Source organism: Lissotriton helveticus, chromosome 5_1 (genome assembly GCF_964261635.1).
Source record: "Lissotriton helveticus chromosome 5_1, aLisHel1.1, whole genome shotgun sequence".
Classification (NCBI taxonomy): domain Eukaryota; kingdom Metazoa; phylum Chordata; class Amphibia; order Caudata; family Salamandridae; genus Lissotriton; species Lissotriton helveticus.
In genome coordinates, this window is record NC_136065.1 from 1627114473 (window position 1) to 1627139992 (window position 25520).

Consider the following 25520-nt stretch of genomic DNA (forward strand, 5'->3'; position numbering starts at 1 on the left):
AGAAGAAAAAGTCGAGACCATTCCATGACAGAATATTTAAATTGTTTTGGTCGAGGACACGATCAAATATTGTTTCTTTGAAGTTTTCACAGAAGTCTTGTTCTCTATTAATAGTTCTACTTTAAGCAGATTACTTTGGGCCAAAAAGGTTCAATATTTGGAAAAAAAGTAAAATCGTCGAAAAATAAAGTTCTAAAGTTAGAAGGTTTGTTTTAAAAAGTGAAGGTCGAATACAGAGTCCCACAGAACGCTGTGTGCTAAATTTCAAAAGTCGGTCTCATTGTTCAAAGAAAATATCAAATCTTCTAAGCTGGTAAAGAATTAGTCAACCACAGTAGGTGAAAGTTGGACCACTTCATTAAGTAGGTTGATTGCACAAAAATGTGATGGAGATGGTACCTGTGTGCCTGTCGATCCACGTATCTCACCTGTGAGACCTCAATGAATGCCGTCATCAGGATCGGTAGCCGCTGGGGACAACGCAATGCATGGGCCGTTACCGAACCAAGCAAAGTATCAACATCCGTTGGCAGGACTGATGGGAGTGTCAGACAGATGTCCAACACGCATTCTTCTCCACATAGCAGGCATCGTAGAACAGGTAAGATGCAATCTTGCCAGATTGGTCGGAATGATAGAAACTACGTGGTATTCAGATCTCTTAAACGAGCCAAGCCTAAAATCTGTATCATGCGCTCACGACACTTCATTGCCCAGGAGAGTGTTCTCTAAGGTAATCTGGGTGTCTTTGGTGACTGGACTTGCCATATCGGAGCAGAAAGAACAAGAATAGTATTCCTGCTACGAGTCCAAAAATGAGAGGCAGGCCGCCGAACACAGAGTGCGCGAAGTTTGGAAATATGCCGAGGACTGCTTCAAATGATGCTAACAGTCCTGAAAAAACTGTCTTAAATACATGTACAATACAACTGGTATCAGACATGTTTAAGATACGTCCCAACATTTCTACGAAATGTATAGGGCAGTTTGTCGATAAAGGGGCATGTATCTCTGCAAAGGACCTTGCAACTTGTAGTTCATACGTCTCTTTGGACGAGGCCAATGGCACAGTGTTTTGTAAAAGAATGGCTTTCATTATGCTTAAAGTATCAATTCGTATAGAAGAGATGTTCAGTGAGGGCCATAACGGCGACTCCCCGTCTGTCTTAGTTTTAGGAAACAATACTGCATACAGCAAGTGACCCTGGCTGACACTGTTACGAGATAGGCTATTCCTGGCAACATGCCACAGCAGCTGTGATCATTCAACATAATATAGCTTCCATTAGAAAGGTGCCTAAAAATTGGATCTATCACTGCAGCTGGAGAACCTTGCAGGTGGCAGGATAAGTTGGTCGAAGAACCATCGCAGGCCCTGTGTAAGTTAATACCCTGACATGACTGACTGACTGACTGAAATATTTGTAGAGCGCACGAATGCTGCGGCGTCTTGGCGCTAACAGATACAGATGAGAGGGGAGGCAGAGGAACAGATCGATCTAGACAAAAAGCCAGGTTTTTAGGTCTTTCCTGAAGCTCGTTTTAGATTTTTGGGCACGAAGTGCTGGGGGTAGCGAGTTCCATATTTTTGCCGCCTGGTAGGAGAAGGACTTTCCCCCCCACCGGACTCTGTTTATTCTGGGTTGGCAGACGAGGTCGAGGGTGGATGACCTCAGTGCGCGCGGGGGAATGTATCGGGGCAGTAGGTTATTGAAGTCGTCGGGTCCCTTGCCGTGAAGAGATCTGTGGACCAGGCAGAGAGCTTTAAATTGAATGCGGCGTCTAACCGGGAGCCAATGTAGCTCCCGAATAGCTTTGGACGTGGGGTGGCGTCTGGGAATGTTCAATAAGGCTCTGGCCGCCGCATTTTGGATTGCCTGAAGTTTAGACAGCTGTTTTTCTCCTGCTCCCAGATAGAGGGAGTTGCAGTAGTCAATGCGGGACAATACAAGGGCTCCCATTACCGTTTTCCTTAGCGTGTCTGGGATGTAGGGAAGAATTTTCCTTATCAGTTTGATATTGTGAAAACAGGCGGAGGTAAAAGTGTACCCCTTAGTGCGCTTTTGCAATTTGTACCACTAAGAAATACCTCTTTTCCCCCACTCCGACATCTGTGTGTATATGGTAATTCCCAGGGTGACTTGATGTATTCTTTACCCAACCTTTCATATACGCCAGCTGGTATATGTTTCAAACAATATTGAAAATGGAAAATTGTGCCAGGCAGAGTGATTGTCCCATGTATTAGCCATTCTGTTGCAGGTTTTTCCAAAACAGTTAATGGTAATCTTTACAGTTTCTCAATGCCCAGCACCGTATATCCTGCTCCTCTTTGTGCCAAAGTGATTTGTTTATCTGTATGGTTAAATACAGAAAACAAGGACGTGGTGTTGATTGGACGCCATGGCACATATCCAGAACGAAGATTTTGTAACGTCCAGCCTAAAAGCATTATAGAACGCAATTGTGACTGTTCATGCTGTAGCATGAACACGTCCTGTTCCATTATGTCTATGGCAGAGGATACTATGCTGTCCAAAGAATAAATTCTGGATGACAGAGTCGTTAACCCATTGTCAACTACAGAGAGAGATTTCTCTAAATTAATATGATCAATTTCTCATATTCGTTCTGCAGTCTCTGCTTGTGTCACTTTCCAAGCTTCATTATAAATTGCATATATACCAGCGTATATAAAACGTTTATGACGCGGTTTTGCAGGTCCTTGTAAGAAGTCCCTTAAATCTACGCCATCTTTAAGTAAAGATAAGTGTTGTTTTATCTCTGTTAGTGTTTGTTTATGTTATGTTATGTTATGTAGCTTTTATATAGCGTACGGCTACTCGGTAAGAGTGTCCCGACGCTTTCCACCAGCAGCTCAAAGAGAAATAACACAACACAGCTAAAAACAGAAGACATCAGAGAAAAATAATAAAAACAGTAGGCGGTAAAGCAAACTAAGAATTAAAAAGCCAGGTCTTCAGGCCCTTCCTAAACTGGAGCAAATTGGCAGTGCTGCGGAGTGGTAGTGGAAGCAGATTCCAAAGCTGGGGAGCTCTGCAACTGAAAGACCGCCCTCCAGCACGGGCCTTCCTCACCCGCGGGACCGTAGCTTTAAAGAGGGACTCAGAACGGAGAGAGCGGACTGGACGATAGAAAGTCAATCTCCGCTGCAGATATCCAGCCCCTGATCCATGCAGAGCTTTATGCATCAGGGTCAGGGATTTGAACTGGATCCGCTTCCTGATGGGGAGCCAGTGAAGCGTCTGAAGCAACCCGGAAGCTCGAGCTCGTCTGCCCAGGCCAAAAATCGCCCGCGCAGCAGAGTTCTGCACCACCTGAAGGCGCTGGACCAGGTAATCAGGGAGGCCGAGAAAGAGGGCATTGGCATAGTCTAGCCTTGAGCCGACAAGAGCCTGCACAGTAATCCTCCTGTGCTCCTCAGACAACAAGGGCAAAAATTTGCGGAGCATTTTCAGGATTCCATAGCAGGCGCCGGCCAGGCCAAGAATATGAATTCGTAGCGACAGCTGGTTGTCCAGCTTGACGCCCAAATTTTTGGCCACCAAGGAAGACTGTACTGGAGGGTCCATGTCGGACGGCCACCAATGCTGCCACTCCGGATCGGCAACGCAACCAAAAAATAAAGTCTCAGACTTGCCCGAATTGGCCCTCAGACTGTTCCGCTGGAACCAGTCGAAGACCGATGCAAGGCAGTCCCGGATTCTCTCTCCATCAAACTCTTGGTCTTTCCCGCATGTGAAGAGGAGTTGCGTGTCGTCGGCATAGGAGACGATCTGGGCCCCGTAAGCCTCCACCAAGGCCGCCAAAGGGGACATAAAGATGTTAAATAACGTGGGGCTCAACACAGAGCCCTGTGGAACCCCAACTCCCAATGGCGGCATCTCAGCGGAACTCTGGGAGACCCAGACCGTCTGGCGGCGGCCTTCAAGGAAAGAAGTAAACCACCTGAGCACCGTCCCCCTAAGGCCGATGTCATAAAGCCTGGCTAAAAGCGCCTTGTGGGGGACGGTGTCGAAAGCCGCCGAAAGGTCTAACATGACCAGCATGGCCCTACCGCCGACATCCAGGGTCTCCCTGATGATCTCAGTAACCTCCAACAGGGCCGTTTCCGTACTAAAGTTAGGACGGAAACCCGATTGAGATGGATGGAGCAGATTATTAGCTTCCAGAAAGCTCGACAGGACACCATGGGCATGTTTTTCCGTTATCTTCGCCAGCGCTGGTAGAAGCGAGATTGGCCTGTAATTCGCCAAAACCTCGGTGTCGAGACCCGTTTTTTTTAGGAGGGGGATCACCATCGCTCTTTTCCAGGAACTAGGGACCCTTCCCTCCCTCAGGGAGGTATTGAGGATGGAGTTGACCAGTGGATTCACCACTGCCGCCATCCCGGCCAAAAATTTGGCAGGGCAGGGGTCAAGTGGCGAACCAGATTTAAGATTGGCCAACAGCGTCCGGGAGACATCGCTGGAAACAGCAGGGAAATCGGACAGCACCGCCGCAGATATATGCGGGAGTCTGCAGTCCGCCCTCACAGCGCTGCTTCCATCTGGTCCCTCCACGAAGGTGGCCTGAATAGCCTTGATCTTATTTGTGAAGAAACCAGCAAGATCACAAGCCCAAGCTTCCGCCGAAACTGGTGGGGGCGGATGGGAGCTGGGGGTCGTAAACTCCTTCACAATATTAAAGATCTCCTTACAGGAGTTCGCAGATGCCTCAATCCTCCTAGCCAGAAAGTCCCTCTTGGCACCAAGGATGTCCCGATGGTAGGCCTTCACCGCCGCCTTATAGGCGAGTTTGGCCTCCCCATCATACAAAAGGCGCCAGGCCCTTTTGGCCACCTTACACTGGCTCCGAGCCACTCAAAGCGCCTCCGTGAACCACGGTGCAGATTGCCGTGCCACCGTGGGCCGGGGGGCTGCCTTAGGGGCAAGATCGTCAAGCCTATCGGTGAGCCATCGCTGCAGAGTCTCCGTGTCGCTGTCCAAATCGCCCGAGAGATGACAAGGGTGATCCAGCAGCACCTGCTCTAGCATGTCGGGTGTCACTCTATGCAGCGCTCTCGAGGCCGGTCTGAGCACGGTAGGCGCTCTGTGATCCGAGCGTGCACATTCCAACACCGAAAAACTGATCAACCAGTGGTCAGTCCAGAGCATCTGCAGGGTATCAACCTCCATGAGTGGCACAGACGAAAACACCTGATCCAGGGTATGCCCCTTCTCATGTGTTGGCCCTGACACGCACGGTATAAGACCAAGCGGAGATGTAACATCCAGCAATTTGGCCGCATCCGGGTCGTCCGCCACATCAAGGTGGAAATTGAAATCACCGGCCACAATACAGTGCTGTGAGGTCAGCGCCAACTCCGAGACGGCTGTCTGCAGATCCTCCAAAAAGGAACCCACAGGGCCTGGTGGTCTATAGACCAGCAACCCCTTCAGGGCCTGACCCGGGGACAGTCTGAGCGTAAAGGCGAGCGACTCGGCATTCCCGATGGAATTCAAGGGAAGCACTGAACAGGAGACGCTCTTTTTCACCACAACCGCGACTCCCCCTCCCCTGCCCTTAGCTCTGTCCTGGCGGAAGATATTATACACCGGAGGAATAGCTGAGAAGACGTCCGGATTGGAAGCCTCTCGCAGCCACGTTTCCGTCAGTAGCAAGGGGATTTTCCCTGACCAGAAGATCATGAATGTGCAGGGCATGGCGACCTACCGACCTCGTGTTCAGCAGCAAGCAGAGATGCTTCACGCCAGCAGTTGCCGGGCGAGGAACTGTAGCAGGAGTCCAGGAAGGCGTCCAGCCGCAGCCCGGACAGCGTCGTTTGCCCCTAAACCGCCCCGGGAAAACGGAGCGACAAGAGCTGGAATGGCCCCGCATGTCCCGCAATGACGCAGAGGAATAACAAATCATCGCAGCCAGAGTAGTGCCGGACCAGGGTCCCCCGACGCCTCCGGGACGCTGACGGGCGCAGACGGGCAGGACTCCGGCACGACTCAGGCTAAGCGAGGGCGTCAACCTGCGCGTAGGGGAGCGACTTTAAATAAGCGCTCCAGTCCTTCCTCTAGCGCGAGTCCGCTTCAAGATGGCGGCCGCCGCCGGATGGAAGAGCCCCAATCCAAAATGGCCCCCAAGGTAGTGCCCCCAGACCCGGACCCACCAAAGTGGTGGTGCTATGAGGCACACTAGTGCGATTTTATGTGCAGTGAGGGGAGAGAGGGGCGCGAGCTGCAGGCAGCCGAATTAAGAACAGGGGGTAAGTGAAAAAAAGTCTCAAACCAAAATCCAGAACGAGGAGAGTTAAAATAACACCGCGCTGGTAGAGCGCGAGCGCAGCAATGTGGCAGATGGTAAAGTGTGGACTTTTGTAGCCAATCAAGGCACAGTATGTTGTTACTATCCCTGGATGTTGTCTCTGGACATGTCTTGGATCTGGCCTAGTGTATGTAAACCCTTGTGTCTTATTCAGGAATCTTGACAGTTGTTTGTGTCTGTGGGCCAGATTAACCATTTCTTCCAATCAGGATCAGTTCTGTTTTTAAGAAAAATTTGTTTTTACGTCGACCACCCCCTCTGTAGTGTTCTTACTATCAGGTGTAGGTGTAGGTATGTACTGTTGGTTCAAATCTTTTATCTTAGCTAGGCCAAGACAGGATGTCTGTTGGACAGTGTTGTTCAAAAACATTATATGTTCAGGGTTAATGCAGGCTTGAAATAAAGCTTCTAATCCCTGCAGTTGCCAGTCTTTTGTGCTCCAGACAGTTGTTGTCTCAATGTTGTCTCTCCAAAAGTCAAACCCTAATGTGGAGAGCTGAGCATAAAAGGCCGCAGAATAAATTTGCTTAGTATTAGTCAACATACTTTTCGTTCCTGTCTTATTAACATTTTTAAAATAAAATGTTTCTGGATTTGAGATATTAAAACCTGAGAAGTATGGAAATTTTTCATAGAATGTTTTTGAGCTACCCTTTGTTGGCGTTGGACAATGTTCCCATTAATTTAAAGTATAAACATTTCTATGGTTTGCAGATTTGTGCAAATGATGATGACCATAGTGCTTATAACAGTACATTTGTTCATAATCTGATAAACCTACCAAATATTCATGTTTTGTCAATTTTGCAGACATCTCTAAGTCTGACATCATATTTTTTAACAGTCTCAAAGTCCCAATCATCTGAAAATGTACTGGGTGAGACAAAGTCACTCAAGGAAACCTTGAATTAGTGTGGAATCTTCAACAGCTCTGCAGGGCCATAGATGTCATAATCAGTTCTGTCCCAAGCTTTACCAGCAGGTATAGGAACGGCTATGATGTTCACTGATGTCAAGTCTCTTTGTTCACGATGAGATGATTTGTGTGGCTTGAGGAGCAAGTTCCCAAACTTAATACAAGAATTAGCCAAAGTAGGAGAAAAAGTACGCCTAGCACAATCCAAAGTCCAACCCATGGTGAAACCAGATGAGTTTTTTCAAGTTGATGAAAAAGTTCTGTTACTTGTTTTTTGAAAGTTTTATTTGCTGGCATTGTTTCAGGCTCACTGGGATCCTCGGAGAACGTATTAAAGTTAATGAATTAGCCAGAGGCAGTTCTGTCAATGGTAGGTATTGCATCCAGATTACTTGAAATCACTGGAGCTACTGGATCCCTTGTCATATTAGTATAGTCAGATGCTACATCATTGTAGACAGGTGTTTCTTGACGAACTGTTATTTGGGTCTCAAGAGGCACAAGTTCCATGGCTTTATTGCTTATTCCTTCTTTTCGCACTGCAGATTCTTCAAAGGTGATGAGTCTCTCAGTTTGAACCTCTTGGAAAGTAGCCAGATTTGGTTGTCTGCTACATCTTTGGAGTCCACTTGGCCTACTACTTATGATTGGCCACATGATGTGGTTTTACCAGGTCGATGGATATGAACCTGTTCTCCTTTCTTCCAGCAAGGGGCGGCAGTAACGCTGTTCTTGATCCGTGGATTGCTAGCACAGATACAGGTTGTCTGTAAAAAGGCCCAAATTCCTCTAGTCCGCGATCTTTTCTCTGACTAGATACCCAATCTTTGGAATCCAGGCAGGCCTTGCTGGGACTGGTGGTTCCCCTTCAGTGGTCGTTGGCTTCTGCAATGTGTTGCTTTGACTTCTTTTTTCATTTAAGTCCTGCAAAATAGCCAAACGGTCTTTGATATCAAAAGGTTTTTGTTCTACCACTGAAGTGTGACGATCAAGGTCCTGGACAATCATTCTAGTACCAGAAAGGATTTCATATGGAGTGATTCCACCCAGAGAACTTCTTGGCAAATTATTTAGACTACGTTGGACACTTATTAGATGTTTGACCCACCCGTCACCCGAGCCTAATACCCTAGCTGTTATAGATTGCTTTATGTCCCGTTTTTTTCTCTCCACTACAGAATTTCCCACAGGATGGAGTGGACTAGAATACCGCAATGCAACGCAACGCCCAGATTGGCCATGGCCTCCTTGTAAGCTTTGGAGCTAAACGCAGGACCCTGGTCAGGATGTAGCGTGCCGACTGCGTATGTGCCGTTAAAGACTCGCAAATCTTTTATAACAGTTCGGGCGTCAGCCGAGTGCTGAGGCCACATTCAAATGAATCTCAAGCACGAATCCACTGCGACCATGATATATTTATAGTTCCCATCCCTCTGTAAGGGACCGCAGTGATCCAGGTAAACGCAAGCTAATGGTTTATCTGAAATTAACAGGGGCGTCTGCGCCGGGCGTTTCACTGTAGAAACCTTCATCTTTTGGCAGATTTCACATTCCAAAACATAGTTTCTGGCCTGTTTCCTCATGCGTGGCCACCAGTATCTTTGTTTTAATAACGATACTGTGGCGGAAACACCTGCATGTGCAGAGGCAAACCCTTCATGTGCTGCTAAGATTAGTCTTAATCTATGTACCATGTTTGAAATTACTCTATCCCCACTCCAGGGATTTGAGCAAAAGGAACATTATTTGCATCAGTTATATACGAGTATTTGAGCGGAAAGCCTTTCAGTAATGTTTTACCACTGTCTTTGTTGGAAGCAGTGACAGTTTGCATTATTTCGCTGTCTATTTTCGTTTTCGAACGAGTGATTGCAGCTACGGAAGCCGTTTGCACAGCTGCCGTCACGGCTTCATCAGCCAATGAATTCCCTGCAACATGAACGCCATCACGTTGATGACTCAGTGTATGGATCAGGTGAGTCTTTTGTAGTTCTTTCTGTAATTGAACTACTTGTTCCCACAGCAACTTATGCTTGATTGTGCCACCTTTTGCATCTTTGAAACCGTTTTGAATCCAGTTCTGCAAGTATTCAAGGTATTCATTGTAAGATTGAACACAGTAATAGGAATCGCACACTATGAGTGTGGGGAATTCGCGATCAGTGTTTTCAAGCGCCATCTTGAATGCTTGTAGTTCAGCTCGCTGAGCTGTACATTCTCTGAGAGATTGTGTTTTTGTTACCATAGGTCAGAATTTACCATTGCGCCAGTGACCTTTAACGATCGCGCACGCAGCACCATAAGCTTGTTTATCCCCAATTGTGGGTTGTGCTGATCCGTCTGTATAAATTATACATTCGTACTGTTCTAGAGGCAGAATCTCAGTGAGCAGAGGACATTCTTGTTCGTATTGTAAAAATTCTTGAGTTTTCAAATAAGGGTCAAAAACGTATTCAACTTCTGTTGCAGCAAGAGAATTAACCCATTGTATCCATCTTGGATGTAAAGCCTTTGCATTCGGAATGCTTGCTTTTGTCACTGCCTCTAAGGCAGGTACAGGAGTAACGACCATTATGCGTTTTCCCTGTGCAAGGGCTCTCTCTTTTGCTACTGCAGTTTGAACCGCTATCAGAATTGTTTCTGTAGAAGTGAATTTCATTTCAGCTTGTGTGTACAAGTGTGATTCATAAGCAATTGGTACTTTCTCCCCTTCATTGAAGATTAAGTAAGTGAATGCGCATCTTCCTGGGATGATCCGGATTAGAAGATTGTGTACGTTTATGCATGTCTGTAAATATGTTGTTGCTAACATGTTTTTGAGTCCAATTAGTTGTTTTGAAATCAGGTTTGATTAATTCGAAGAGAGATTTAACCCTTTCTGTGTAATTTAGAATGTATGTTCTTCCGAAATTAAGGAAACCTAGAATTGTCTACGTTTTTCAGCGTTTTTTGAGGTTGGAGCAGCGCACACATTTCTAAAAAGTTGGCTGCCAGGCTTTTGCCTTCACTTGGTAACTCGTATCCTAGAAAAAGGACGTTGAGGTAGGCAATTCTTGATTTCTTAAAATTGAATTTATACCATTCAGAGGCGAATCCAAGTATAATGGTATTCACTGTGTTCAGGTGACGGTCCAAGTCATCGTCTGTTAGATAGATGTCATCTACATAAGATAATGCCTCATCATCATACGTTTAAAATTAACTGTTACTCTAGCTGAAAATAACCCTGGACTATTCTTGAATCCCTGGAGGAGACGACAGAAGTGACGTTGTATCCCCATAATTGAGAAAGCGGTCATATAACTGCTTTCGGGTGCAATGTTTTGACAGAAGAAACCGTTGGAAATATCTAATGTGGTTATATTTTTTACGCACATTGTTATTCATTAGTGCTGCACTGTGTGCATTTTGTACTGCAAAGGTTTTGCAACAAGAGTTTAAATGTCTGTAGTCCAAAACTAGACGATATGTATTGTCTGGTTTGGAGACAGGAAACAAAGGATTGTTCATTGACGAGGTGCATGTTTCAATCACCCCTTGGCATTCAAGTTCATCTAATATCTCCCTGACCTGTTTTTTAGCTTCTTGCTTAACTGGATACTGCCTTTGTGCAGTTGGTTGTGTTTTTAATTTGATTTTATGGTGAGGAGAATCCTCATCCCATCCCACATGATTTTTATATAATGCTGGAACCTGGGCTACAGCCCATTTTCTGACATAGGTATATTTTAAGTGAATTGGAATATGATTGGAGAAGGCTGGAATAAGGATATCTTCGCCATGTGGGCACTCCCTGACAAATTTTGGTGGCCAGTCTTTTTCAGCTAGAAGAATGTCATAACCCTTAGAGAGTTCCCCCAAAAGAGAGCTCTTATTTTCCTAGTTATGTCCCCCTCCATCCGGAGCGTTACTTCCTATAACTTATGGGGTACACTAACCCTGGTATCAGCTGTTTCAACTTGGATGTACTCATTCAAGTCCACTGTCTCCAGATGATCCTTCAAGACCTTGTGAGCTATGGTGACTTCTGCTGCGCTGTCCAGCATTGTCTGGGCCCACTCCCCGTTCTTGAGTTGTGTCCTCAAGATCCTCGGCATGTCTGATTTTTAGACATTCTTTTTGGTGAATTGAGTTTTCTTATTTTTAGGAACGTGTTGATCGTCTTTGGACTTCATGCGTTCTTCTTTGTGTTCTGACCGTCCTCTTCTTTCCGATTTCTGTGAGGAAGTCTGAAAGGTACGAGAGGCACGTGTATCAGTATCTTGATATCTATCAGTTTTTTAAAACTATCCCTGTTCCTGAGGTTATACCTCTTTTCAGAGGGCTCCTTTTGAGGAGACCTACCTCGGGATTGAGAACGCTTCTCTTTAGAAGTTTGTTTAGTGTTCTCCAACTTCTTTTTAGGAACAGTGAGAGTGTTTTTAATAAAGACCTTTTCAGGACTTTCAGTTAGTTTGGGTTTAACTGGTTTCCCACTATCTCTACGTAGTTCTTCATAGGATTTTTCAATTATTCTGGCCAGTTCATATGGTTGCTCAGTTACATCAAGTTCTCTTAATTTTTGGCGGTTCGCCACAGATGCTGCCTCACCTTTAATATTAGCTAATATTATAGCTGAGACCTGTTTGAAATCTCTCAGTAGTTTCATACCCAGATTCAAAGCAGGCTCTGCCCCGTATTCATTTTGAATCTGTTTCAGGACATCTGGTATTACCGCCATAGATGGAACACCATGTGTTTTTGTGTAGATTGCAGCAAAGACTATACCCCAAGTGTCACAGTCCTCCAGGTGTTGTGCGATCCCCATTGGTAAACAGATTTTTAGAATTCTGTGTTTCTCTTGAGGGGTAGTATCCGGGAATACTGCCTCGTTTTGAGTAATTTTTTGAGCTATCCAGAATGGAATTTGTTCCCATTTTGCGTGCAATTTACCAATGACTGATTGTATAGTCTGTGGTGTGATTTTATTTGTGTTCCCATGGTAAGGGGTTTGTTGTGGAATCCTTATAGGAGGTTGGACTGTTAGAGTCCGCAAGACATATTGAACCAATTTTCTATGTTTTCTGATTAGTTGTTTTAGTTGAACTAACATTTCCGCGTCTGACATTTCTTCAATGTCAGGATGTGGTGTATAGCTGGCTAATACCGGCCCTGTTGCTCCTGGTCTACCTAGTGGACCGAGCCTGGTAATGTGATTTTGATGTTGTAAGGCGCCTTTAAACCAGAGCGCATGCTCTTGGTAAGTTAGTGGAATTTCAACATCCTCGAAAGGAGTGTATTCCATTGTAGACGTGAAACACGTGATACTGGATTTGCTTCACAGAAGAAAATCCATTAATAGAATACCTCTGTCTGCCATATTCATGTGCCTCTATGACAAAAATTACCCTACCACCTCTTGGTGATACGTCATTTGTTATAAGCTTTATAGTGATGGTTTTCCTTAAGTTTTCCAGGATGATTATATCATCCGGGTCATCTTGTTTAAAACCTGTAACGTCTAAGCTCGGTTGGGTTGTAGTTGCTGAAGCTCCACCGGTCCCTTTTCAGTCATTTTGTTGACTGAAAGTTTGCAGAGCAAGTTTCAAGGAAACAAAGATAAGGTGCACAATATTTTGGAACACTGTATCCTTCAACGTTGAACAAACCAAAACTAATACATAGGATTTTCGTCCTACTCAGTTATGGCGGATATTTTATCCTTTTACCCACTCCAGACGTCTATTGGAGTATTTTAATTGGAAAAAGGGGTCTCTGTGAAAAGCACGACTGAGTTACTCTAGTATCTAGTGTTAAATTAGTGCCTTACCAAATGTTGGGCGCCATGTAGTGTAGTTCCTATATTCCCAATAGGCTCAGCGCATTGGAATAATATATCCTATAGATTTGACGTAGGACTTATGGCGACTAGGTCTCCATTGAATATATTAAACTTAATTGTGAGTGCCAGCTAGCTCAGAGGTCACTAGAAACTTTCTCTAATACCCAAGAAGGGATTAGTTTCTGACAACCACATAAACATGACAACTTTATTTCCCCAAGAATAAACGTATCTTCAGAGTCGTGGAAACAATAGATAGATATTTTACTCAGTCAATCGTGCATGCTTCGTTTAATCAGAGGTGCAGAGAAAATAGAGAGACGGGGTTTTCAATAAAAAGATTTATTGAACAGTCTTCTTTCTCATACAAGTAAAATGAACTGCTACAATCGTAATGCAGGCTGCAAAGTATAATGCGTACAGTGAGAAGAGTATTATAAAATAATACTGTAAAAGCAGTGTATGGTTTCTAAACCATAGATAAATACATACATAAATAACGAAGGCTAAAAGTACTCAACTGGTGCTTCTAAAATACGCCTACCCGAATGTACTTAACCCAAGTCTTAGTACTAGGGAAGAAATAAGTGTGGTGTAGCATAGGTTTAGTTTCTTTGCCAAGAATCTATCCAAGATTTCTCTTAGGGTCTAATCATCTCCATATCTTAGTTTAGAATGAAGGAACTAGATTTCCCAACACCCCGCGAGGGGAGCTTGGAAACACTGGAGCTGAATTCTCAGCGATAGAAAGGACAGCTTCTCGATCAGTGCGTCAGCTGGAGGGTCGGCTTCCTTCAGCACTTGCTGTAGTGAGCTGCGTCGGACAAGTAGATAGTCGAACTGCTCCGAACAACCGTGTCTTGCTAGAGCACGTGAAGGCATATTTATACCTTGAAGGTGCCTAGTTTGACGTAAAGTTGGGCATAATAACCTCAGTAAAGAACCCCAAGGGAATGGTAGTTCTTTGTAAACTCCATGGGTTCTTGGAACAAATCAATATTCAAGTAGGGGGAGGTCCCTGACTGCTTAAGCCGATTTTCCAAGAAAACGTTGTGACGTTTTGGTACGGGTGGAAGTAGCCATGCCTGTATTTGGACTGCATGGGCTATATCTAAATATGGGTATGATTTCTGTGCCTATATTAGGGCAATGTGAATTGTACCTATATAAGGGCATAAATCAGGGAAAATTAGCTCGGATCCTAAAACGCCATACAACACAGTGAGATCCAAGTCCTCACTATTCAAGAACCCTTCCTACAATTTAGAGCGGACAGGATAATCCTTCGTACAACCCCAACGTTTATACCTAAAGTCCCTTCAGACTTCCTCCTCAATGAGCCGCTGATTTTAAAGACTTTCTTTTCAAAACCTTTAACACCGGTTGAAAGGGCTTTTCACTCTTTGACATCAAGAGGTTCATCAAGTTCTACATAGACAGGAATCAGAGCTTTTTTAAGTCCAATTAATTGTCGCTTACAGCGCACCACGAAAGGGGCAACCCTTTTCCAAACAGTGCAGAGCTAGATGGATATCTGCTGCATTTCTCTTCTGTCACCAAGCAGCAGGACAACCGTTACATACTTTTGTGCATGCTCACTCTACAAGGACTATTTCAACCTCAAAGGCGTTGTTCACAGGTCTGCCTCTCCAGGATTTTATTTATTTATTTATTTTAAAGGTTCTATATAGCGCTGGCTACACCCAGAGGTATCAGAGCGCTTTACCTGAGTAACAGATCATAATTGCAGGTTACATCGTTACAAAGGTTATACAGTTATTTGAGCCTGGCAACATAGTGACAAATAAAGTCGCGACAGTCTTAAAGGACATATACATAAGGGAACAACCAGGCCAGGAAAGAGATTCAGGGGAGGAGGGAGGTGACAGCAGGGGAAGTAGACAGAGAGGGGAGGAGGGAAAGAGGAGGTGAGGGTGAGAGACATAGCATGGAAAGAGGAGGGGAAGGGTGACGTGGACACCCACCGGTAGACGAGTCAGAGCTGCGTCTACAGTCCAGGAAGCTGTGATCCTAGGGGAAGTGGTATCATTTCCCCATCTCTGTTGCGAGAGGCTCCCTAAACAAAGTGGACTCTCTCAGGGGGGTCTCTGAGACTCCAAGGCATTCATACTGGACCCATCCCCAAAAAGGGGAGAGGGAGTGCTTTGGCAAGGTATGCCATACCACACCTCAACTGTGAGTGGCTCCCAAGGCGCTATGGACTCTCTCAGCGGGTTCGCTGAGACTCCAGAGTGTAAATATTGGATCTTTCCCCAACAAAGGGAGAAGGAGTGCTTAGTCAAAGGGCACAAAGGGATAGGGGGCTAGGCGGTCTAGCGGGCAAGGGGAAAAGATTCAGGTGAGAGGGGATAGGAGCAAAGGAAGTAAGACAAAAGAAGGAGTGCTAAGTGAGAACAGATAGCTTGATAGGAGACAAGGAAAAAGTAGAAATTACAGAAATATGATGAGGCAAGGAAAAAGCAGAATTACAGAAATATGATGGGGGTGTGGGGGGGAGACGGGGAGAGAAAGTCCGGCTGGGTAGGTGACAGTCAGGGGAAGAACCATGGCCGATCTCCTCAATAGCAGAATTAAGCAGTTCCCCCGGGCATCAGACATAGTGCTTGGACTCCGCTGTCAAAGGCTGTTCATCAATTGTTATATAGGGAACCAGGATATTTGCAGAGCAGCTACGTGGAAGAATATGCATACCTTTACGCAACACTACACTACTGCCTGGATTCAATTCCTCAAGGCGATGTAGCAGTAGGTCAAGTGGTTCTAAGACATCTTTTACAGTATAAGTGAGCTACCTCATTTTTCCCATCAACCTATTATGAGTTCCGTACATTGTCTGTAATATATTGTTCTTTCTTTATGTATGTTACATATTTGGGGATTGGGCCCATTTGAACATCTGGGTAGGGCCTCCTTAAAACACATAGTGAACAGATTACCAAAGATGTAGTTATACAAAGCACACTTTGTTCTTAGACAAGTAAATACATTTCTTGACCTTTTTTACACTATACAACACTTTACAAAACTCTGACATTACTTATACCATAGTGACATATATTGACACATACTCATGTGACCAGTTTGATAATGAACAATTGCAGAGGTAGTAGTTGTTGTGATTATTTATGCAAACCCTCTTGCTAGTATTCCTTGGGTGGTCTAAGCCAGTTGTGTTACAGTAGACTTTAAGTCTTTTTTGCATGTCTACTGTACGACTTAAATACAATGAAGACAATCCCCAAGTTTGTCCTTCGATGCGCTTCGAGCCTCTTTTTCCTTTTGGATTCTCCTCAGGACCCTGACTTGTTATAATTCTTGTCCTTTTTTTAATTAAAGGACATTCATTGTGCTTTTGCAAAAATTCCTCTTTCAAATTTAGACGGCTTACTTTAGACCTCCATTTAGGTTCACATTTTCTTCTGGATTTTTATTGGGGCTTGGCGTTGCTCAGGTTCCTGCTCGCATCAGTCTCCTGTGTTAATTCTGTGTAAAAGGGAGATCTCTATAGAATTGTATTCCTAAGGACTCTGGTGGATTATTGCATTTTCCTGGAGAATATGTGAGTTGCAGGTGATGTCTTAAAATCAACCCTTTCATCTGGTTCTACCATATAAGATGATGTAATACGTCTGATCTAAGTTCTTGCCTAAAGCTGTTTCACATATTGAGGTTGTTGGCAGCCTTTTTACTCCACCTCACACTGTGATGGAGCAGGAGAAGTCACAGATTTGACCAGAGGCAGGCTCTCTGCTACCTTGTAGAGGAATCCAAAGGCTAACATACCTCTTTTTGTTGGTTTCTCGAAGGGTAAAGAAAGAAAAACACTCTGAATGCAAATTACATCAGATATGTTGTGATTACACTCAGTTGCGAACCGACATAAAAGATGTCTGTATCTTTTGGGGCAAATTCATTGCCAAGTAAGGGCCAACAACTAGGCTTCTGAGAGGTAATCGGGTCTTGGAGGCCAATACGCGTTTTCCAAACATCAAAGCAAGGCACATGAGTGGTTCTCCAATGGCTATTGGGTTGAAGGTTTGTTATGGTGGTTATTGGCAGGGGAATGGATGGAACTGACACATCATTGTAGGAGAGTAGGTTCTGCTTCCTATGGTCACCCCCACTTTTTGCTGTGATATTCTGTTTTTTCGACTTTAGTGTGGCTGTGGGCCTGCTAATCAGACCCACAGCCCAGCTGTTCGCTCTCTAAATTGATACCATGTACTTTAGGTACATACCTGATTGGGTATTGGGTAACCTCTGTGAGCCCCTGTATAGTTTACCATAGGTACCCAGGGCATAGGAGCATCCAAAGCCTACCAGGGGCTGCAGCATGTATTATGCCACCCCTGGCTGGCCATCCAAACTGACACCACAGGCTGATCACTCAGCTTGGGTAAGGTGGTGTAATCACCCCTTACTTAGATATAGTATATCTATATCTACCTGATATATAGACACATAGTAACCTATAAGTCACTCCTATGGCAGGCCTTATCAGTCCTGGAGGCAGAGTGCTTGGTTTTATGTGAGAGGGGGCCCTAGCATGAGCTGAGCCCCTCTGCAGCTTTCGGAACAATCTCCTTATAGCTGGTCTATGATATAGCCATACCATATACTCTTAAGTGCATTATAATCCTCGCGGTTAATGCTAACTTTGGTTTGGCTTTACCAAAACATGTTGTGTAAGGTGTCTTACTTTGGAATACCACCCCCGCCAAATCTGGCGGCGGGGGTAGCATTCCACCCTTCTAGAGGGAAAAGACATGTATGTTACTGCTTTACCCGGTTAAAGTTAAACAGAGCCTCAGCATCACAAAATGGATGCTGCTGCCACAGACACAAGTCTGACCTCCTGCCGCTGGGGCAAACTCCAGCAAGGGAGGCCTGGACAATAGGTTTCCTGTCGAGGGAGGTGCTAGCACCTCCCCAGACAGCCTGTAGTGTATTGGGGCAGGGTGGGTTGAATGGAAATGTGCTTTTCCAGACACTGCCTGGAGCTCACAAGGTGCTCCATGCATCGCCCGGTTCAAACCAGTTGCTGGGGCACTCCAGCCCCGCTCTGGCGCGAAACTGGACAAAGGGAAAGGGATGTAACCACCCCCTTCCCAGGTCCACCCATAGGAGGGACCTAGTAGGTAATCCAGCCCATTTTCTTAGTATAAAAATAGGTGCTGTGTCCCCAGGACTTTAGATTATCCTGGAATGAAACTCTGATACGAAACTCTTGGACCTTCGATGTTCTATTTCGACTAGAAGACTGAAGACATCTCCCTTGTGGTCAAGGAGTGACCACCCTGTGCAAACAGGCACCACCAGTAACTTGCCGGTTTGCTTTGTCAACGCTCCTGCCGGAACCCGAAGACTCAGCGCCACAGGAACTGGACTTCCAGACTTCTCTGACTCCAATCCACATCCACAGCAAAGCTGAGACCCGTGGCAGACACGAGAGACGTGGGACCGGACACCCTGGACTTCCTGCATTTTGCTAACTGCATCGACTCCTGAAGTAACTCGCAGTTGTGCATTGGGGTACGAGAAGCCCCAGACCCGAACGCCATTTGCACCCAAGCCCAGCCCTCCACACTCCACGATTGCCGCGTGGGGCCAGCTCCTGCATTTCAGCTCAACGCGTCTTCCCGGTTGCTAACCTGTTGGCTAGTTATCCTTCTGAAGACTTCTTTTTGAATTTACCCCGCTGGCCTGGTTGCTCCAGGCTTGCTCCAGCTTCCCTGCAACGGAGAAGCTCCCCAGACCTTGCTGGTCTGACTCGAAGCCAATCTTCACTTCCTGCGTGGGTTGTGGTTGCCAAGGCTGGTTGGGTCCAATCCGGATATCGACGCCGCAGTCAACTAGATCCTTCGTGGGAGAGCTCAAATCCAGCTCCTGGTCGTCGTCGACGCCTCCTGGTCCTCGTGGCTGCAGAGACCAGCTTCACCTCTTCACCTGAAATCACCTCGACATCGCCTGGTTCCTTCCTGGTCACTGTCTAGTGACACAGACTATCCCCTCTGCTTTCAGGTTCTTCACTTCTTCGATCCACCCTTGGATCCACCCAGACACTTTTCATCTGGTCGCCTTCAGCACTTCTTTGCAGATCTCCATTGAAAAGATCGACAAAACCCAACATCAAAAGGCACCTATGCACCCGGCTTCCTTGGGTGAGGTAACACGAGTACTCCGGTGCTCCCGTGGGTCTTGACTCTCGAAGTGTCCTATTCTAAATTGGTTTTGTTGTAGAACATCCGGAAGTACCCGAAATCTTTAACTTTGTAACTTTTACTTTCCCATTATAAGTCAATGGCAACTCGCGACTGTGTTTAGACACTGCACGCGTCTCCTACTTCCTAACCTTTCGTCGTCTAGTGTAGCCCCAGCGATTCTCTAGACCCTAGGCCTACTCACTGTTTCTGAAGTGGTCCTTATACCACTTACTTAGTATATGGTTTGTGAGGCCCCTAGGGCATAACTGTATTTGTGCAGCTTATAGTATGCTAATTGAGTAACTTGTGCTGTACTTCGATCTCTGACCTCATAAAGAGTGCAGAGGGGTTGTGTTAGAAATAAATACATATATATTTGATATATATCTTGTGTGGTGTCCTTTCATTTGGTATTCAAAGGATTGTAATTGGTAAAACAAACAGCTTCACATGCTCTTTGGAGTTTAGCCTAAGACTGCTGGTCCATGCTACCACTAGGACTTTACAACCACCATCAATAAGGGTAGTTTAGACTGGTGCAAGGTGCCCACTAGAATAGTGGACATCATATGCCAGGCTAACTTCTCACAATCATGACGTGAACGTCAGTGATAACATTACATGTCAGCATTCATTACTCTATGGCTTCCACCCCTGTTCGCAATGCTTATTTCATATGTCAAACCTAGCTGCAACACAAAACTGGAGAGTGAAGACTAAGAGGTAAGTAAATGATATTTTTCATTACTGGGCTTCCTACAGGGTAACACTACGAGTTGTTCCCCATCTTGTTGGTGAAGCCTCATGGGTGACTTTCCATTTACATCTTGGAGTATAAAGACTTAAGTTGTATGTGTTGTGTTGGAGGAGACCTTCAATTTTGGATATGCGCTGTCATCACTACAGTACTTTTATATATATTTTTTTGTAAGCTGCGCTTCCTGATAATGTGCGGTTTGAAGTGGTGGAAGGGTGAGTACTTGAGATTGTCAGTTCCATTATAAACAGCACTTGCAGATGTTACATAAGGGACAAATGTACTTACTGCATCTACTTTTTATCCTTAACCACCTACTTTGTCAGATATGGAGTTCTTGGAGGTTCTTACGGAAGGTCTGGAGAGAGTCCTTTTGGTCCGCGGGGGTGGCACAGAGGTCATCACTATTTACTCATAATCTAGTATTTCCTGTTTCAGTTGTTTATCATCAAAGATCCCCATAACTGGACATCAAAATGCCAGGAGGATTACAGAGGCCATTCTCTGCTGCTGTTAGACTTATGTGCGCTCTCAGTGCAAACGCCTTACAAACTGCTAATAAGAAAGATGTTCACTTCAAGGAATACATTTTGTGCGGACCTGTGTGTTGGTCTCTGCACACCAGCCAACAGGCGCGTCTCCCCTTTGATGTTTCTCTACGTTCATCAAATGAAAAAACAGCTCTTACCAGTTACATCAAACTTCTGTGGTGCGACTGAATTGGGGCCAAAGAGACAATTGTATGTAATGGAGAATAGCCCTCATCACCAATGGAAAACATAATTTTAGGACCGTTTTGCTGATGAAGGACAGTATCGCCTTTATCATTTTTATTTTTTTACCTTTTTTTGCTGATGAGTGGCTATTTGTTTCCACAATGGAAGCTGTACTTCCTCCGGATGCACTGCTGGGTTACCCAGACCTATTGATCAGCACACCTACAACTCAAAAGAGCAGGTGAGGTCATTGTTACAAAGGGAAAGACATTCAGCTGATTGGGGTCGTTTATACCTCACAAACCTGAATTCAAAGTCTTGTGAACATTGGCTATGATTCTCCTGGGTATAAATTTGTAATTGTACATTTTTATTTGAATGCTACCTGTTTGTTGGGAGATGGCAGGTTATTTGACTTTTCTACTAGCAATGGGAGGGAACTGCTTGGGGGAGAAGAAAACAAAACATGGACATTGTGGAAAACTGCACCTTAAGATCAGTAATCTTCAACCTGAGAATTTAAGAGTAATATTTTGAGATGGAAAGTTCAATGGCCTTTGCTGAATTGACTGAAAACACAGTGGCTGAGGGTGTTTAGGAAGAGCCTAGTAGCAACACTTGTGGCCATTGTTCTTTGCTGCACAAGTATCACTATTCAATAAAAATGTATTTATTTCTGGATAGTTTGATAAAGAAATCTACATGCCCTATACTTCTATCTTTTAGCTGCCAACGTTTGTAGTTTACAAGGCATGTCTTTGAAAGGTGAGTGTGGAGCTTTGAGCCCAACATGCTGCTGAAGTAGGTAGGGTGGTTTCTCAAGAGGATTATAATAATTGAAACAAAGTACCAGATTATCTCCCTGAAGGTTACCTTAAAGTCCTTTAACAAATATATATATTTTAATTTGCACAGTTTGATAAGCATATGTGTTTCCCCTCAGATGATGGACTTTTCCCTCATCCCTAAAGCTGCCTGGCACCAGAAACTTAGCATGATAAAGGTGCAATAAGGGCACTGACGATTAAGAACATTCCTAAACCATTTTGCCATTTCAGTGTTTAGAAGAGTGATATTTGGTTTCCTTTACCTGTCTGAGGAAGTGTATACTGGGAGAGCAATTCATTCTATCAGCACTACCGTCTTGTGGGAAACCCCTATCAGGCATTGTCTAGAGTCTGTAAAAATAGAACCTTAGGTTTTATGATTGCCTGTAGGATATGCCAACTTTGTAATGATGTGGTAGGATATGCCAACTTTGTAATGATGTGAGACCACTAACTCTATTCTTGGAGGACACCATCAAATAGACACATCTATCATGGATACCAACAATTTTATCTGCTACGGTTTAGCTGGTGATCTTAGTATGAAATAACCAATTCAGTGTTTTGCTGTGCCTCTATATCACCAGTGAAATTCCATCATGGTTGTGCATCGTAGACTGGACCTCGGCTGGTGTTCATTGTTAATGACTTGCTGAAAACAGTCAGGATTAGTCTGGCTTTCCAACATCTCCCACTTTAGGATCCCTAAAGTCTAATGTGATATGTATATTTGTATGTATGTATGTGTATACATGTAAGATGCTTAGAATGTATCCCTCATAACCACAGGGCAAGAAGCATGACCCGCTGCTCATTGCAGAGAGTCATGGGAGATTTGTCTAGGAAGTCTCTGTTATTTGTAGTCAGCCGGTGTGTAGGTTAATGTCCAGTCCATAGGCGAACAGAGATCCTTGAACAATTTCTATGCCATGGCTCAAGATGGCAGATGATTAGCATATCCATTCCATGAGGCATACTAGGTGTCAAGACCTAGATCTGCATCCCCCTTGTAAGAGGTAGCAATCAGGCTAATGGATATTCTACAGTGGCAGATGTTCTAGATTTCTTTGACGCTGTGTTACTGTGAGCTAATGTCCATTATGGAGCACAGAGGATATCAGTACAAGATTTTGCTCCCACTGCCCAAGCTGATGCATTGTGCTTCCGAGTGTGAACTGAAGTTCATCTGACTGGAACAGAAATTCAATTCCTCTATTTAGTGTCACCTAAGAATTATAGGAAACTATGAATACCAACATATTTCTTAGTGAAAGAAAATTAAGCCAAGAGATTTTAAAACTTATCAGTGAGTGCAAAGTCAAGTATGTGTCTGTTCCTATGATATTCTTATATTTTATTCCTTCACTTTGGAATCACTTGGCTAATTCTTAAGTTCTGGCTTTCGTTTGGATTTGATTTTTCTTTGTTAAATTATTTCACATTTTATTCCTTTCTGTACTTTTTAATTTTGCATATCAGTCATTTCTTATTTTACTTCTCATATTTTCCAAGTTCCTTTCAATTCCTTAGTCTCTGTTAGTGTTTATTTTCCTGTACGTCTATGCTAAATTAATGCCTCATTTACTTTCTTAACATCTCTGCTACTTTCAAAATGATTTATTTTTACTTTGGATTCTTACTTTAACACTTCAAGGTGCTTCGGCTCTCTCATCTGATTTCACACTGTGGTACCTCCCTTTTGGATCTTCTTCCTCATTTGCACAGATGCATAGGGAAAATTAAAAAGGAAACACCACCCAGCTCCTTTCTCCTTTTCCCATGACCTGCCTTAAAGAAGCCCTTTGTAAACCAAGACCATGCTCAAACCAAATGCTCTGAGCTTCTTTTAATATTGCCCTGTAATGTTCTTTTGAACAATTGTAATATCCTTTTAGTGCAATTTCAGCAAACTAGATGCCAATTCAATTTTTTTTTTAAACAATTCAGATGTTTTGTGTAAATTAACAGTGGGGGTTGTGACCTTTGTGGTTGTCCCATTCAGTACACTTGTTTTTTTGCAGTACTTTTTAGTCAGCCCTAACCTGGTAAAATTGATGGGTATTTTCTAGGACCTCTGTCTTCTAAACAATATACCTCGTGCCCTCTGAAGGACAGGCTTTCAGTCCTCTGAAGACCAGTTTGTAGTCTCCTCTGAAGATCATGTATTTTCTCCTTTAACCGCATGCGCGCTGCGGCGATTTTCGTGCTACGCGGCTTTTTTCAAAAAGCCGCGTCAGATGACTAGCTCAGCTCGTCATCAGCGTGCGAGCGGCGCAACTGATGACGAGCTGAGCTCGTCATCAGCGCCGAAGGGGTTAAAGAAAAGGACCTTCTGCTTTCTAGGCTTTCATCCACTGTTGACATTGCCACCCGGTGACAAGGTCATGAGCTCTAGAAGACTCTATTTTCACCGGCATTCTCTTTGCTCTATGTAAGGCATTATGCAATGCAAGGACCACATTTAGATTTTTTTCCTAACTGGTTTTCTGAAAGTGAGGCATTGATCTGAACATTGGTCTTGAAATCCTGATGCATTTTAAAGAACAGGCTTTCTTTCTTCTGAAGACCAAATATGTTGTCCTCTAAAAAGAAGAGTCTTTTGTCCCCTGATGGCAAGGCCTTCTGCCCTTGTAGGCTAAACCATTTAGCTTCTGAAGACCAGGCTTTCTGCCCTCCGAATGAACTGGCCTTTTACCTGGAAAGATAGGGGTTTTAGACTGTGACAGGTAGCTCTTCTGCGCTTTGCATACGAAGCCTTACATCCTTAGAAAACCCTGCGTTTTACCTTCTGAAGATAAGGCCTTCAGGCTTTAAATGTTTTATTCCTCTGGAAATGTGTCCTTAGTTCTGTAAGGACAAAGCCTTGTGCCCGCTGAAGAGGTATTTTATCAGATGTTCCTTTATATTAAATCACTCGGCTGATGAACCCTGTGATATGGCAGTTGAAGGGTACCCGCTACCCATGGTTTGCAGAAGGAACACTGAACATTTTCGTTAGGTGTCTGTATGGTTGTGTGTGTACAATATTTGCTATCATGTTCGAGGGATCATTTCTTCTCGATAGGGGCATATGCTAATATTTCTGCGTCCCTGTTTAAGTTTGCTTATTGGGAGTCAGGTGGGACTGTGATGGGAAAAATGTTGTTAAAAACATTGATACTGAAGGGAACATATTTTGAATATGACTAATACAATGATGCTTTTCCCTCCCAGTTTATTCAAGTGGGTTATTTATTTTAGGACTGTGATATTTTTACAGACCAGCAATATTCTTTGTGTACATCAACGTCACAGTGTAACTGGAAAATGAATAAATCGTTTTTATAAAACATTGGTCATTGAGTTATTTGAAAGAAGCATCCTCCCCTAGGGCATCATGACACTGACCGGTGCAGAAAACGGCCCTGTGCATGTGCCAGACAGCTCATCAAGGATTGCGTCTGGAAAGCAGAGGCGAAGTGTGTGCTTTAATACGCATGCAGGAGACGGGGATACTGGGAATTTTTATGAAAGGTATCTACAAACAATTATATGATGGAACAACGCAGGGAAATACTTTGCAAGCCTTTACAACACATTTTACCCCACATTTTTTTTAAACGCATATGCTTTTACAATGAATGCCATTACTGTGCATTATAAATATATATATATATATATATATATATATATTTATAAACCTATTAAAAAATATTTGTGGAGTGAGATTCCCAACTAACTTTAAATGCTTGGAAAAGGCATATACATGACTGGAACTGTATGATTGAATTTCTTTATTATTGAATTGACTATTAATAAAACATATTAGTTTTTTTTTTTTTTGCTTTCAATTAATTTTTTGGTCCTAGTTGATTGATTGTCATGTATTCTTTTGTTCATTATCAACATTGTTGCCTTAACTTGACAAACAATAATAATGAAAT

General features: G+C 44.0%; 1 protein-coding gene across 3 annotated transcripts in view; it reads left to right on the top strand.

Moving 5' to 3' along the window:
• The window catches only part of SLC12A6 (solute carrier family 12 member 6), a 784900-nt gene extending 759974 nt beyond the window's left edge, over positions 1-24926 (top strand). For all 3 annotated transcript variants that reach the window (XM_078644820.1, XM_078644821.1, XM_078644822.1), the window contains 2 exons: positions 20381-23777; positions 23919-24926. In XM_078644820.1, the coding sequence (XP_078500946.1) occupies positions 20381-20472 (92 nt within the window). In that variant the 3' untranslated portion in view covers positions 20473-23777; positions 23919-24926. The remainder of the gene's footprint in view (positions 1-20380; positions 23778-23918) is intronic.
• The last annotated feature ends 594 nt before the right edge of the window (positions 24927-25520 follow it).